General features: G+C 40.8%; 1 protein-coding gene across 2 annotated transcripts; it reads left to right on the top strand.

The window, feature by feature from the left end:
* Nucleotides 1–14,076: 14,076 nt before the first annotated feature.
* Nucleotides 14,077–16,830, top strand: ANKRD37 (ankyrin repeat domain 37). Of its 2 annotated transcripts, XM_004428747.3 has the most exons (5): nucleotides 14,081–14,247; nucleotides 14,460–14,612; nucleotides 15,495–15,586; nucleotides 16,134–16,337; nucleotides 16,587–16,830. In XM_004428747.3, coding segments are annotated over exons 1-5 (477 nt in total). In that variant the 5' UTR covers nucleotides 14,081–14,220; the 3' UTR covers nucleotides 16,588–16,830. The 2 variants fall into 2 exon arrangements, with proteins under 2 accessions (XP_087274500.1, XP_004428804.2); XM_087418374.1 differs by lacking the exon at nucleotides 16,587–16,830 and having other exon boundaries at nucleotides 14,077–14,247; nucleotides 16,134–16,341.
* The last annotated feature ends 32 nt before the right edge of the window (nucleotides 16,831–16,862 follow it).

The raw sequence follows: 16,862 nt of genomic DNA on the forward strand, positions 1-16,862 counted from the left end.
CAGGGATGCCCCTAGCACCTGTGCACTTTATCACCATTATTCCATGCTGTCCTCCAAAACGCAAAGCTAATGTGATTTTTAAAATGGCAGGACTCCTGTAAGAGGGTAAGCCAAAATTTAGTACTTTCTAATTTCAGAAAATGAGAACTAAGGGAAGATTTTAAAAAGCAAGAGTATGTGTTTATTTCTGCCAAATCTTGGGATTAGATATAAAATCATCATTTGAAACTTGACAATTGTTTGCATAACATGCAGTAAATTTAGAAAATTCTATACTAGAAATTGTAGGCATTAATTGATTATATAAAATCTGAAAGAAATCTGCGATTTTAAAGGGAAGGGCAGGTATAGTGGACACTGATGGTGCCCTTTCCAGATCCTCTGTACTAGTTAGTGCCCCATCTCCAGCTGCTGTGAGTGTTAATTGCACAAGGTTGTGCAACCATCACCAATATCTAATTATGGAACATTTTCATCACTCCGAAAGAAACCCTGTAGACGTTAGCATCTCCATTCTTTCGCTCCTTTCAGCTCCTGGCAATTGCTAATCTACTTTCTGTCTCTATAGATTTGCCTATTCTGGGTATTTCACATAAAGGGAATCATACAACATGTGGCCTTTGTGTCTGGCTTCTTTCATTTAGCATAATGTTTACAAGGTTCATGCATGCTGTAGTATATATCAGTATGGCATTCCTTTTTATGGTCAAATAATATTTCATTATATGGATATACCACATTAAAAAAATCTGTTCAGCATTTGATAAATATTTGGATTGTTTCCAGCTTTTGTCTACTATGAATAATGCTGGTAGTTTTCATGTACTAGTTTTTTTGTGGACATATGTTTTCAGTTCTCTTGGGTATATATCTAAAAGTGGAATTGCTGGGTCATATGGTAATTCTATGTTTAAGATTTTAAGAAATTGCCAAACTGTTTTTCAAAGTGGCTGCACCATTTTACATTCCCACCAGCAGTGCACAAGGGTTCCACATTCTCACCAACACCCATTCTTGTTGTTCATATTTTTTTATGTGTGGGTGAAGAAGATTAGCCCTGAGCTAACATCTGTTGCCACTCCTCCTCTTTTTGCTGAGGAAGACTGGCTCTGGGCTAACATCTGTGGCCATCTTCCTCTACTTTATATGGGACACCGCCACAGCATGGCTTGAGAAGTGGTGCGTTAGTGCGCGCCTGAGATCTGAACCTGTGAGCCCTGGGCCGCTGAAGCGGAGCGTGTGCGCTTAACCGCTATGCCACCGGGCTGGCCCCTGTTCATCTTTTTGATAACAGTCATCTTAGTGGATGTGAAGTGGTGTCTCATGGTTTTGATTTGCATTTCCTTAATGAAAAATGATGTTGAGCATTCCTTCATATGCTTATTGGCCATTTGTTTATTTTCTTTGGAGAAATGTCTATTCAAATCCTCTGCCTATTTTGTAGTTGGGTTATTTGTCTTTTTATGGTTGAGTTCTAAGAGTTCTTTATATATTCTGGATACTAGATTCTTATCAGTTATATAATTTGCAAATATTTTCTCTCATTCTGTGGAGTCCTTTCACTTTCTTGATAGTTTCTTTGACCCCTCAATTTTTTTATTTTGATGAAGTCCATTTTTAAAAATATTCTTAAATGTTTTATTGTAATTTTTTTCTTTTTTAAAAAACACTTTATTGAGGTGTGATTGACATATAAAAAGCTGTACAAAATTAACGTATACAACTTGATGAGGTTGAAGAAAAATATACACCCATGAAACCATCACCACAATCAATGCTAAATGTATTCATCACCTCCAAATGTTTCCTCCCACTTTATCTATGTTAAGAACACTAAACACAAGATCTACCCTCTTAGCAAATTTTTAAGTATACAATACAATATTGTTAACTATAGGCACTATGCTGTACAGTAGATCCCTAGGACTTATTCATCTTGCATAACTGAAACTTTATACCCTCTGCCCAACACCTCCCCATTTCCCCCACCCCTCAGACCCTGGTGACCACCATTCGACTCTCTGCTTCTATGAGTTTGACTATTTTAGATCCCTCATATAAGTGGGATCGTGTTATATTTGTTGTTCTGTGTCTGGCTTATTTCACTTTGCACAATGTCCTCCAGGTTCATCCATGTTATTGCAAATGGCAGGATTTCCTTGTTTTTCAAGGCAGAATAATATTCCATTTATGTAAACACCACATTTTTGTTAGCTATTCATCCATTGATAGGTATTTAGGTTGCTTCCATGTCTTAGCTATTGTGAATAATGCCACAATAAACAGGAGCAAATGTCTCCTTGAGATCCTTATTTCAATTCCTTTGGATATATACCCAGAAGTGGATTTGCTGGATCATATGTTAGTTCTATTTTTACTTTTTTGAGGAACCTCCATACTGTTTTCCATAGTGGCTGCACCAATTTACATTCCCACCAACACTGCACAAGAGTTCCCTTTTCTCTACATCCTTGCCAACCCTTGTTATCTTTTGTCTTTTTGATAATAGCCATTCTAACAGACATGAGGTGATATCTCATTGTGGTTTTGATTTGCATTTCCCTGACGATTAGTGATGTCGAGCACCTTTTCATATACCTTTTGGCCATATGTATGGTTTCTTTGGAGAAATGTCCATTCAGGTCCTTTGCCTCTTTTTTAATTGGGTTATTTGGTTTTTGCTATTGAGTTATAGGAACTGAAGTTCAATTTTTCTATTTTTTCTTTTCTTGCTTCTTGTTTGTGCTTTAGGTCGTAGCTAAGAAAACCATTGCCTAATCCCAGGTCACAAAGATTTACCCCTTTCTTTTCTTCTAAGAGTTTTATAGTTTTAGTTCTTACAGTTACGTCTCTGTCCATTTTGAGGTATTTTTCTTTATGGTGTGAGGGGTCCAAATGAGTTATTTTGCGTGTGGATACCCAGTTGTGCGAGCACCATTTGTTGCAAAGACTGTTATTCCCTCATCACTTGTTATACTTTTAACTGAGTAGTTCTGTTTTGAAGTATGTGCATTAAATCTTCTACAGGCAACTTTGGCCTTTAAACTTGTGTTCTGAACAATCTAATTGTATTTAAAGGAAAAAAACTGTTATTTAGAGATAGTTAGAAATGAATTTCTACTTTAAGTGGTAACTCAAATGTAAGAAATTAAGAAAGGAAACTTCTAGTAATAAATACAAAGTAGTTTCTATTTACAACTTCTATTTGTGTATTGTCTGTAACAGGTAAAATAGGTAACTATTTAAATTTGCAAGTATTTTAATGGTACAACGAAAGTGTTAAAAATCATTTTAATTATTAGACATAATTTTGTTTAGGTAAAGGTGGCCTTTTATACTGAAATAGAGGGTATCTGCCACTATGCACAAACCTCATCAAGCAAAAGGTGGTTTCATTTCATTTGGGAACTTGGCTTCAGAAATGGGAAAGAACATGGAGGACTAGAGTTTGCTCATCCTCTTTCTATGGTAAAAGATTACAGATGATGTTAAATGGATAATATTGGTCAATGGGGAAAAACTTGACTATCAAAGGTGGTCGGTAAGGTGTCAGGAGACGTGGTGTGGGAGCCTGGGAAAGGAAGGGGGCTACGGGGGCCGCAGAGAACACACCTGAACCTCAGCCATGCTGGAGAGGTCGCTCATCTCTGGTTATGAACAGCCTGGACCTAAACAAGCTGAAAGGTACGATCAGATAAAGAGGGACAGAGTCAGAAAAGGTCTGGTGAAACAGTTGCTGGACTCAAGACAGGGAGGAGGATGATGAAGGCTCAGATGGAAAATTGCTACAGTGGGATGTGCCTAAGCTCTGCGGTCGTTGGTGGAACTAAGAGTCAAGGCCTAACGCTGGGAGCACCCGGAGCCTTGTGGAGGAGGCGCCTCTCTTGCCTGGAGACAGGTGCTAGCTGGACATGCAAAATGACCTCCTCTCGTTAGCTCCCATGTAAATGTAAATAGAAAGATCTGGGAATCACACATAGGGCCACTTCAACAAATCACAGATACTAAAAAAATGTATATATGTATATTATTCCAATTAGGTCCAAACAGTCTGTTTGCATTTTGGCAAAACCCCATTCCATCCTTGGAGGATCTTTGGAGCTTTTGTACCAGGTGTCCCAGAAGAAAGTGCCTTTTGCTTCTCTCTGTGTTGATCATATACTCAACAGAGTATGCACATCTGGGCTGGCCTGATATTTTATTCACAAAAAACTTTGGATGTTTACACTAAAACTTCCTAAATAGCAATTCATACTAAATTATCCTTTCTTCTCTTTTTTATTTTTTTAGGTAAAAATATAAATCTTTGAGAATGTGATAAAATTCTCTAAAAAAGTTTGTAAATTTTTTATGGAATAACTAAAGGTGATTTAAGTGCAAAACTGCTGCAAAATGAGTTTAAGTATGTTAATGTCTTTTATGGGTTATTCTTGCGTACCTGTGGAGAGAAGAGTTAGCAGAGCTGGCCTGAGGCTGCTGTTTTTGGAAGGGCATGCTGGCCAAGTTTGCTCCGTGGCTGGCATCTGGGAACTTGACACTTGAGCTGTCCCCTAACTGACTAGTGCTTAGATTGTGTGTACAAACAATGTGATGTATGCTGAATACCTGCTTTCCTTCGGGAATTCTGTATTTTCATAGTTGCTAGGCAGAGGAAGCCGGCACGACCAGCCCCCAGTAAAAACGTTGGGTGCTGAGTCTGTCATGGCTTCCTTAGGCAGAAACATTGCACACATGTTCCTGCATTCTTCACTCCTGGACAAAGGAGCACGCTTGGTGTGTTTCTTCATGGAAGGGAGAGAGCATAACCCTGTGCATGGATTTCTCCAGACCCCCCTTGTCTTTTCTCCTTGCTGATCTTGTTGTGTATTCTTTTGCTGTAATAAACTTGAGCTGTGAGGACAACTGTATTTTGAGTCCCAGTCCTGACACAGTACTCTCAACTATGTTGTAAAAGTATGAGTCTACACGTTCCATGTAACTTTTGGCCAACTTTCGGTTCTTTTTTGTTACTGATTTAATCATATTTGCTGATGTTTCTAACTGGCCCTTTTGGCACTTAATAGTTGGCCAATCCAATACTGAAATAATGAATAACTAGTTATTTCAAGTTCTTCTAAAATTGAGGTTCATCACTGAAGTTCCTGTCAAAATAGATAAAGAACATTACTGGTACCCATGAAAATAGAGTTAAGTAAGTGTCCTGGGTGAAAGTGCAAAGGTCTACGTTTATTGTTATTGTTCATTACTGTTGTCTAATAGTAGTAAAAAAAAAAAGTAGTGTTGGGGCTGGCCGGGTGGTGTAGTGGTTAAGTCCAGCGTGCTCCACTTTGGTGGCCCGGGGTTTGCAGGTTTGGATCCCGGGTGCAGACCTACACCACTCATCAAGCCATGCTGTGGCGGCAACCCACATACACAATAGAGGAAGACTGGCACAGATGTTAGCTCAGGGCTAGTCTTCCTCAAGCAAAAAAAAAAAAACAGAAGGAAGATTGGTGACAGGTGTTAGCTCAGAGCAAATCTTCATCACCAAAAAAAAAAGAAAAAAAAAGGAGTGTTCATGTATTAACTGGAAGTGTAATCTATACATATATGATAGAAACTGAGAAAAGACTACTATTACTGAGATCTCAACAGACAATACTGAATCAGGCAGTGGCTTTCTATTTTTTCTTTTCTTTTTTTTCCCCTTCCAGCTAGGTCCATTTGTTTATGTAAAACAAAAGTGCTTTTCCCCAGGCACTTCCTTTTGGGTGTGGTAAATGTACAGTATCATGCCCTGAAATGAGAAAAAAGAAGTATGAGAAAAGACAGGATGTCTTTCATTACCAGACAAACTGTGGTGAGCAATGGATGGGAAAGCCCAGTAGTTGTTTATTTCATTTTTCTCCAACTTACCAGGTATTCTGTGAGCAAATAAAATAGTCTAAGAAACACTGATTTGTTCAAAATCTTAATGCCAATTACATGGGATTTGCATGCCTTGTCTGTCCTGTTCCCACAGTGTGGAAACTTTTCTTGGCCAGTTAGGGCTACCAAGTCCTTTCCTGTGGGGATTCACTCAACATCCAAAGGTCAATGAATATGAATGTTATTTCATGACGGTATGTTTGTTTTCTGGATTTATGGAAGCTTATTTGTACAGAAGCGCTGATGCTATTGCAGTTACAAATACACCCTGGAATGATTTACTTCCAGGGGTCAGGTGGTAAAATACTTGAGTAAATTCTTCAATGTATAATAATTGCTCATCACCCTCAAATTGTAGTGACATCTGGGAAAAGAAACAGAATCGTAAGGGGAAATGACAAAAATCTGTAACACAAATTTAAATTGACCTGCTATTCTAACGACTGTGAGAGCCACATCAAACAGGAAAACTGGGTTAACCTCTTATAAAATAATCATGGGCAGACCCACAAGGCTGCTTGTCTCCTCTCCATGTTCTTAGACAACTGATAGGTAACACACAATAACATCCTCTCACACCTATTTCTCAGTCCCATTGGGTAAGAGAGATTTCATGAAATCTTTTTATTTATTTATTTATTTTTCCCCCCAAAGCCCCAGTAGATAGTTGTATGTCATAGCTGCACATCCTTCTAGTTGCTGTATGTGGGACGCGGCCTCAGCATGGCCAGAGAAGCGGTACGTCAGTGCGTGCCCGGGATCCGGACCCGGGCTGCCAGCAGCAGAGCGCACGCACTCAACCACCAAGCCATGGGGCCGGCCTGATGAAATCTTAACTATCTCTATTGATCTAGGTAATTTCTGTGCTTAATTGCATTTACACAAGGAACTCTCAAAGTACTATGGTAACTTAGTTTTTAAAAAAGATTAAGCATGTAAGAAATTTATATTATCAATTGTACCTGCATAAGATAATCGGATAATAAAGAATGATTTATTAAATGGATTGGGAAACTGTCAAAAGTTTGAAACTGAGTTGTTTTATTAAAAAATGCACATTACTTAAAGTGGCTGGAAAATGTAGACTATCAGATATACATTTGAGCAGAACTTATCTCGACATCATATGTTACACTGTTATTCACTTGTTTTAACTATTATTTGATTAGTAAAATCAACATTTTCTCTCTATTTTTCCTTCTCTTAGGAACAAAGATTAACTTGAGTAGGATGGTGACAAATTTTGGCAAATCTGAGTTACTGTAAGAAAGTGAGTTTCAACTTTCTACACTAGATAAATTATATGTCAAATACATCAAGTAGCTATGGCCTACAGGAAGCAGCAGCAGGCATGCTTCTTCTGCAGGTATACTATACACTCAGCTACCGTCTTCATATTCCTGAAATGAAAGAAATAGGTTGCACAATAGATGCCGTAGGAGCATCGGCCATACTTCTTATCTGCTATTATTGGGACTTATAGTCGGTCAGTTAAACAAGAATCGAAGTGGAAATTAATAAAAGAGTACAGAAACATATACATTTTAACTTAAAACATGTCAATATATCGTTATTTTCCCATCTTTTCATGTAGGGTCAGAAGCTATTTCTTTAAATAAAGGTCGAATGTGCGAGTTTGAGTCGTCTTCCTTGCATAAACCACATGCATACGAATTCCAGACTACATTTCTTCAAAATGCAGTATGAATTTAAAAACGCCCCTGGAACAGTTTCAGTGCAGAACGCGCTGTCCCCTTCTTTCACAGTTGATTCATCCTCACCCACTTCAAAAGCATTTTTCTTAGTGCCTTGATGATTTTGAAGGCGTTTGATTTAGTTTTCTTAAAAATTACAGCCCTCATTTCTCACTCATATTTCACCAGTTATATGATATTTAATTATATTACATATTATAATAATCCTTATAGGTGTGGAAAAAAATTCAAACTGATGTGAGGCCAAGTAACAGAGCATTCTAGAGAAGAGCCTAGTAAGACCTCCCAGTGGTCAGTGCGGTGGGCAGTGTGTTTTACAGAGGAACTGAGTGTACTGGTTAATCAGAACAAAAAGTTAAATAGCGATTGGTTGTAAGAACTTCGTGAGATTTTTTTTTGTTCCTTGTCTGATTAAAACTAGCTTCATACTCGTTTAGGTATCTTCTGTCATTACTGTATTTGGAAAGAGGGCTTACTTAAAAGTGAGACTAAATATTCGAATAAACAAAAACTTTAATAGCTATTGGTCTACAGAAAGAAATATATACATAACAGTTTAATTTTAACCATTTGTCTCAAGTTCTCAAGTTGTCTCCAGTTCTCTTTTTTAAAATAAATTTTAAATCAGGATAATCTGAGATTTACAGGAAAGTTGCAAAGATAGTACAGCGAATTCCTTTACCCACTTTCCCCTGTTGTTAACATTACATTATTTTGGTACATTAGTCACAACCAAGAAACCAAAGTTGGTACATTACCATTAACTGAACCCCACACTTTATTTGGATTTCACTAGTTTTTCCACTAATGTCCTCTTTCTGTTCCAGGATCCCATCCAGGTCACCACACAACATTTAGTCCTACATTTAGTCATCATGTCTCCTTAGCCTCCTCTGGTCTGTGACAGTTTGTCAGATGTCCCTTGTTTCCATAACCTTGACAGCTCTGAGGAGTACCACCCAGAAATCCTGTAGAATGTTCCCCAGTCTGGGTTTATCCGCTGTTTTACTCATGGGTAGACTTGGGTGATGGGCTTTGGAAGACTATCACAGAGGTGAGTGCCCTCCTCACCACGTCGTATCAGGGGTGCACACTATCAACGCGACTTATCACTGATGATGTTAACAGTTACCTGGCCGAGGGAGTGTCTGATGGGTTTCTCTACTGTCAAGTTACCTTTGTTTCCCCCCCTTCCCATACTCTACTCTTTGGAAGCAAGTCATTGTGTGTGGCCCACACTCAAGAGGGCAGGGTGGGCGGAGGATTAATCTCCACTTCTTGGGGTGGGGAGTATCGACATGATGTTTGGAAATCTTTTGTTAAGAACAGTTGTCTTTTCTCTCCCATTTATTTATTCAATCATTTATATCAGTATGACTCATGGATATCTATTTTATTGAATTATAATCCAACATTATTTGGCCATTGGGAGCTCTTTGAGGTTGACTCCTATGTCCCTTTGACATGCACCCATCCTTTTGTTTTTCGAGCACTTCCTTACTTTCTGGCCCTACAAGATGCTCCAGGCTCACCCTGTATTTTCCCTGCCTCAGCCCTAGAATCAGCAATTTCTCCAAGGAGCCCTGGTTTCTTTTATTGGAGGATGGTATTAAAAACCAAGATTGAGGGGCCAGCCCAGGGGCATAGCAGTTAAGTGCACGTGCTCTGCTAAGGCAGCCCTGGGTTCACAGGTTCGGATCCCGGGCACGCACTGGCGCACTACTTGTCAAGCGATGCTGTGGTGGGCGTCCCATATAAAGTGGAGGAAGATGGGCACAGATGTTAGCCCAGGGCCAGTCTTCCTCAGCAAAAAGAGGAGGATTGGCGACAGATGTTAACTCAGGGCTAGTCTTCCTGGCAAACAAAACAAAACAAAACCAAGATTGAGTGCTGGGGTGTGTGCATTGCTACGAAGGTGTCACTGTTTCTAGGTCCTCTCACAGCAGGCAGAGCTGGGAGATGTATGGATACTAACCCATGTATTCAAGAATACTTATAATTATTTCTGTATCTACCCATTTGTATCTATATTAAGCTACCTACGAGTTCATATGATGTCTTGGATGAATCCAGTACCATATGCTCCTTTTAGGCTTCTCTACTTGCTTATCTGTAAATTCCCTTTCCAATAATGAGAAACCTGGCTACCCTCATCTAAAGGTTTAATTTTAAGGACTTTCCACCCTTTTTCCTACTTTATTCAGTTTTATAAATCAGTTCATCATCTGTAATTTCTACATTTCATTGAAAGGAAGACATGAGTAGGAGAGGAAATGAGAAAACAATGAAACACCCTCCAAGTCTTCCAAGATCTTATCACAACAGTGAAGAAGTGGACATTTATATACATGTTACCATTGAGACTACTGGATCCCTTGAGATTACAGGCTCTTAGGAATTAAATGTCATCAAAAGAGGATGAATATAGTTCATCTATCTACCCACCTGTCATCAATCATCTATTTTTTTGTGCCACAATATCCTCGTGCAGCAGCTCTTTAGAATAACTACAATTTATCACCTTCTCCAAGAAGTTTGAGTAATCAAGGATGGAAGGGTTTAGGTATTAAGGAGCAAAAAGAATTTCTTTTGCTTTTACAATCATACTAGGATCATGGATTTCCTGACTGCCAATGCCAGTGAAGGGCAGAATTATATTTGATTAGTTTGTCATTTTCTACCTTTCTTTCTTTTTTGCTGAGGAAGATTGGCTTTGAGCTAACATCTGTGCCCATCTTCATTTTGTACGTGGGACACCACCACAGCACGGCTTCACAAGCCGTGCATCGGTCCACGCAGGATTCGAACCTGCGAACCCCAGGCAGCCAAAGCAGCGCACGTGAACTTAACCACTACACCACCAGGCCAGCCTCCGTAGTTTGTCATTTTCAATCTGTGGATGTTTAAAAAACCTGTTTAAAACCAAAGACCATTTATTGAAATTCCAGATCTGGCTATCACCTTCTGTCTTTGAAAAGTTTTCTTATTTGGAGTGATACATCATCTTCAGTGTATGAGCTACAGAAGTATAATTGCCACACATCATTATTAATAAGAACATTTAGTTACTTTTAAGGCTCAGTGGAATCTGGTCAACATTAATATAACATGGACACCTGACTGGCAATTAACAATTGAGACATCATATTCAGATATGTTTGATGACTATTACTTGAATATGTTTTGGGGTTATGATGTTCTCAATAGATTTAAGTAATATATGTGAAACCAAGCCAACTACTGAAATTTCTAGTTTTACTCTATAATCCTTTGCTTGCTTTAGAGCTGAAGTTTTCTATGGCATTATTACTAAGTGTATTAATTAATTATTATATAATAGTGATAAATGGGCATTAGTAGGTATCCCCAATTACTCCTCCTTTCAATGCTGTGCATTTGGGCAATGTTTTCTAGTCATCTTTTTGGTCAATAAAGGCAAACGGGAAATAGACGAAATTAGCCTCTCTATTGGTTCTATCAAATACTTTTATTTAATAATTTTCACCTATTGGCACATATTCATTCATTTATTCAAGAGGAATTCCCCAAATAGACGGCACTGCACTAAACACTCTGGGAGATTCAAGTCTAGAAACAAGGCTACATTAACTGTCATCATTAAATGAAAGAGTTATTTTTCTATGGATTATAATAATCTCCTCTAAGGACTTTCTTTTGCTTTAAAGAATACAATCTTAGTAGCTTTGAATCCACCAACGATGACCAAAATTCTTCAAGATATAGATATGATAAGAATGTGGGTTCTGGGGTCAAGTTGCCCGAGTTCCAACTCCACCCCTTAATACTATGACCTGAGACAAGTTATTGAACCTCGTGAAGCTTCAGTTTCCTTTCCTGTAAAATGGAGAAGATAATAATACCTATCTGTATTAATCTTGGGGCATAGTAAGTGCTCAATTAATGTCAACTTACTATAATAATTAATTGGAATAGACAATAGTGGTTACTTAATATAATTTCTCATTTGTAAATTTTTGTCTTTATTTCCCATCACTGTATGTGTATCAATACTGCAACCAGACTGAACTACACATCCTTCTCTCAACACTGGAAGATATTTCACACTTCTTAGAAAGACTCTTCCCTTCCTGGACTAACCAGCCAACTCTTACTCACCCTTCAAGCCTCAGTCCACACATCTTTCATTTTGGTCACTTAGTCATCATCCAACATTTTTTTTAACGCCCACTCTAAATGGCGTCTTCCTTCTGGAAACACATCTACCAAATTAAACATAAGTAGAATTAGCACTGCTTAGAACAGTGCCTGCTGAACTTGCATCTTAGACCATCTTCCTGTTTAGAAAATTGATCCTGTTATACGTTCAGTAAAAACTTTAGTTACCTGCCAGCAAGACATTGTTCCCCCAAATGTATTTATTCTGCGTATTTTTGTGCTCCACCAGCTTAGTTCAGTTTTTACAGAGCTTTTAGGTCCATTACTAAGAGTAAACCAGATACTTAGCCAAGACACAAGGAATTAGTCAGAAACACTGAGAACAGTGGCTAAGTATCAGTCATTAAAGGGAGAAGAGCTTTAACAGCTTCTCACAAAATTCCCTTTCTTTGGGAAACTTCCATATATGATACAAAATTAACAATAATTACCAGACTCAATGCTTGCTGAACTGAATCTTGTTTTAAACAGGATGTAATGTGGGGGCACACTCATCACACAAATATCCCATTGCAGATGTTAACTGCAATACATATGCTCCTCTGATAATACATGTATTAGTTAGGAATTCCTGAAAAGGAACATCTGTGCAAACCTGAAGCTTAATTATATGCTTTAAAAAATAGTGCTTACCTATTGATAAACATGAGAAAAGGGAAATGGGCAATATGGACATGTGTTCTCACACATTTCTGATATTCTTTAAATATCATGAAAAGGTATTGTGACTTAAATATAAGAAACATGGGGGGCCAGCCTGGTGGCACATAGCAGGTAAGTTCTGTGCGCTCTACTTCCAGGGCCCCGGTTCCACAGGTTCAGATCCCAGGCACCGACCTACACCCCTCGACAGCGACACCGTGGCTGCGACCCACGTACAAAATGAGCAAGACTGGCACCCATGTCAGCTCAGGGCTAATCTTCCTCAAGCCAAAAAAAAAAAAAAAAAAAGAGAGAATTGGCATCAGATGTCAGCTCAGACCTAATCTTTCCCAGAAAGCTAAAAATAGAACACAAGCCCAATGAGCCTGTCCTCTAAAAGCATAATAATCAACACACCTAGTTTTCACCTGCTCTCAAAGGTATCAGTAGATAGAAGGCCATCACTGAAGATTTTAGGGAAAGTAAATACACGGCTGGAACTTTAGTTTTTAGCTCGATTAATCTGAAAAAAGCGTCTGGGAAAAGATGGTCAGGAGGTTGCACGTGCGGTGAAGGGCTGTAACTCGAAGGCAGGAAGTCTGTTTGCAAAGCTTCACAGAAAGGAATGACTCAAGCTCAACGCCTTCTCCGCCCGCCCTGCTGCTCCCCTGCGCGGCTCAGAGCTGCAGTCGGGGGACGAGCCCCGCGCTCACGAGCGCGCAGGCCCCGGGCGCTTCCTCACCCGCGACCGCCCCCCGGCCTGAGGGTAACGAGCCCACGTCGCCGCCTCCGTGCCGCCCCCGCCTCCGCGGGCTCACGGGCACCAGCCCGGCCGCCCCCTTCCGCAGGCGCCGCGCCCGGGAGCCGGCTCGCACCTCTCTCCGGGAGGGGACGCGTCACCACCGTCGGCTGATTTTACAGGGTTTCCAACATGGGCGCTTTAACCCGGAGGGTCTGGTGTGAGAAATCATTTCGGGGGGTGGGTGGGGACGTCCCTGCGGTCAAACTTACCCCCTGGGTTCCCATTAACCGTCCCCCCGAACCCCCAGCTCTCGCTCGCTCCCTCAATGTCCGGGGCCCGGGTGACGGGGTCGAGCCCGGGGCGACTCTGCACGTGAGGCAGAAGGAATTCTCGCTCCGTCCTCGGGAACCCGGAGCGGGGGCGCGGCGCCGGCTCCACGCGGGGCGGCTTCCACAGGTGGCGTTGAGGGAGAGCTCCTGATAGCGCCCTCATTTCCTGGGGACGTGCGTGCTGGCAGAAACCAGAACCTTCGCCCGCGCCTCCCGCTCCTCCATGGGGACAAAAGGGCTGGGCACGGCAAGGCGCGACGTGCCAAACTCAGCGCGCCTCATGGCTGCCGCGCAACCCCAACCGCCCCCGCCCTCCCCCGGCGCACGCGCACTGGGGCTCCAGGAGGCCGCCTGGGGCCCCGCCCCTAGGTGGGCGGGCCCGGCGCCTCCCCGCTGGCCAATCGGTTTCCTCCTTCCTCCCCGCCCGCCTCGCCGGGCTGCCGGTTGCACGTGCCAGTTGTTTGTGTACGTGCGGCGGCCGCGGGGCGGGGCCGGGCCCGGCTGCCAAGGGCTAGGCTGCTGGGGCGCGGCCAGGGCTGGGGCGCGGCGGCGAGGGCGGGCCCCCTGGCCCGGGTGATCTTTAAATTCTTCCGCACTGGGGCAGTCTGTGCACTTACCTGGCAGTCTGCAGCGAGTGCCGCGCTGCCCTGCACTCCCAAGGACTCCTGTCCTCTGCTTTAGGCGGGAAATGCAGTTGCTGGATTGCAACCCAGAGGTGAGACTCGGGCCCCTTTTGTCCTGCAGGCTTAAGCTTCCAGATGTCTGTCTGCTCGGGAGCGCTAGCGGGGGTGACTGACCACTGGGCGCCGCCGAGTCAAGCTTCTTCGGAGTTGGAAGGTTTTTGGAGTGGGGGAAGATTTTCAACTCCGGGAGGGCGGAGGACTGGACAGAGGCGAGAGGGGTGCTGGAGCTGTTCTCTTCCCGCAGGTGGATAGTCTGAAGCATCTGCTGGAGGCCGGGGCCTCGGTCAACGCACCCCCGGATCCCTGCGAGCAGTCGCCTGTCCACTTGGCCGCAGGGGGCGGCCTCGCTTGCTTTCTTCTCTGGCAGCTGCAAGCGGGCGCTGACCTCAACCAACAGGTAACTAGGTAACTGATTGTTGCCCTGTGCAATCCTCCCCTCCACCCCAAATCCATGCAAACGTCTCTTAGACGCGCAAATAGTTGTTATAAACATGTCTATAGCAGCGATGTCCAATAGAAATATAACGCGAGACACGTATGTAAAGTTTTCTGGTGGCCACATTAATGAAGTAAAGCAAAACATGAAATTAATTTTATAATTTAACCCAGCTTATCCAAAATATTATCATTTCAACGTGTAATCAGTATAAAACATTACTGATCGCTAGTCTACATTTTCTTTTCGTATGTCTTCTCAATCTGGTATTTTACATTTGCAGCACATTTCAGTTCAGATTAGCCACATCTCAAGTGCTCGTTAGCCGTGTGTATGGCTACCGGCTACTACACTGGACAGCATACATAGGTCTGCAGTTTCTTTCCAAAGGAACAATTGCTACATTTCCAAATTGAAAGTTATCAGTATAGCAATTGAAATAATACTTGAGGCTAATATAATACTTGTGAGGTGTGCTCACAACCATTACAGTTTCTTGCAGCACTTTCTTATGGTAGTCTGCCTCTTCCATTGGGTATTAAAGTAAGGTGGATTTTAAATTGTAAATTTTTTTACTTCTGTAGAACTCCATATTGCTTTTGTTTACTTAAATTTTAATATATGTAGCTGTGGCTGCACATGTTTTTATTAATGAAAACGTTGTATTTAAAATCACACCAAGTGAACTTAATTAAAAACCTTGAGTTAAAAAATTCAGTCCAGTGCAGTACAGTTCTAAGTGGCTTCCTCATATAGCTTCCTCAAACAATAATTAGACTTCACCCACCAACTTCCACAAGGAAGTATTTTGGGATTAGACTAAAATGTGCTCTTATCTCAAAGGATGTTTTTGGAGAAGCTCCACTACACAAGGCAGCAAAAGTTGGCAGCCTGGAATGCCTCAGCCTGCTTGTAGCCAGTGACGTTCAAATTGAGTAAGTATAAAATTAGTGACTTCACGTTTTATATTTTCTTAGATTAAACTAGTCAGACTCCTGAAGCTTAATGACATGTGCTTTTAAAAATGATGCTTGCCTAATTGATAAGTTAGTGTTATCATTTAAATGTTAACTTAGGCTGTTAATGATATCTGATACTATTCCATTTGAGTACGTAAAAAATGGATCCTGAGTAATCAGAGGTGCAGTTCTGTTCATCTATTATGGCAGTATTACATCTTAGTTTTGGTTTAGGAAAATCCATTCTATAAAAGTTCTCATTGACTTCCTTTGGGTACTTATTCGTTGTATTGAACACAGAATATTTTCATTCATTCAAAAATGGAATGTCCACTCTACTGGACTGTGTCCTTGCCACTGAGGATAATGAGTGAGCAAAAATGGAATTTCTCTATGCTTCCTTTACCTCTTCTATTCTGAAACCAATATTGGTATGAGCCCAAAGCTCCTTTGTTAGGAAGAAAAAAAAAAAGGCTAAACAATTGTTAATTTTTATTTAACTCAATTTTTGTCTTAAATTCAGTTTATGTAATAAGAATGGGCAAACAGCTGAAGATCTTGCTTGGTCATATGGATTTCCAGAATGTGCCAAGTTTCTTACAACAATTAAATGTATGCAGACAATAAAATCAAGTGAACAGTCCAGTGGAGATCATTGTGTTCCAGTGCTCCGACAGAAACGAAGTTTTGGAAGTACAGAAAATACAAATGGGAAAAGGAAGTGTTGGTAAGTAACTCATAGTTTCTTCTTTCTTCCTCCTTCAAGGATCTCTTATTTAGCACAGAATTTATTCTTTCATTTAAATATTGGCAGTCTTATTTCTAGTATGTCTTTTCATTTTCATTAACACATTTTAATACTGGTTATAGTAACTACTACTAGATTCTAGAGACCAAAATTGTCCTGTATGGTAGAAGGTTGGGGAGAAAACTTTTTTAAAAAGTTTTTAAATGTGAATATGTTTTTTAACAACAGATGTCATGTTGGTTTTGAAGAGATTTGAAGAAGGCCTTCACTTGGTGCAGATCTACTGCTCAGCTACAAGCTATGGTTTTTGGCTCACTAACGTGTGTCCTTCTAAGAAGGGAGAAAACTTTCTTCTAAGTGAAGATAACATTTAAGAATACATGTATTTACATGCCTATAATATTTTGGTTGTGCATGCTTTGTCTTTTAAGTTGTTAAAGGAATGTCTAAAGAATAAATTCTTTGTGCAGTATTTACAATCTTTGGAAAAAAATCATAGTTTAA

Source organism: Ceratotherium simum, chromosome 28 (genome assembly GCF_057802395.1).
Source record: "Ceratotherium simum simum isolate JZ-2026a chromosome 28, ASM5780239v1, whole genome shotgun sequence".
Classification (NCBI taxonomy): domain Eukaryota; kingdom Metazoa; phylum Chordata; class Mammalia; order Perissodactyla; family Rhinocerotidae; genus Ceratotherium; species Ceratotherium simum.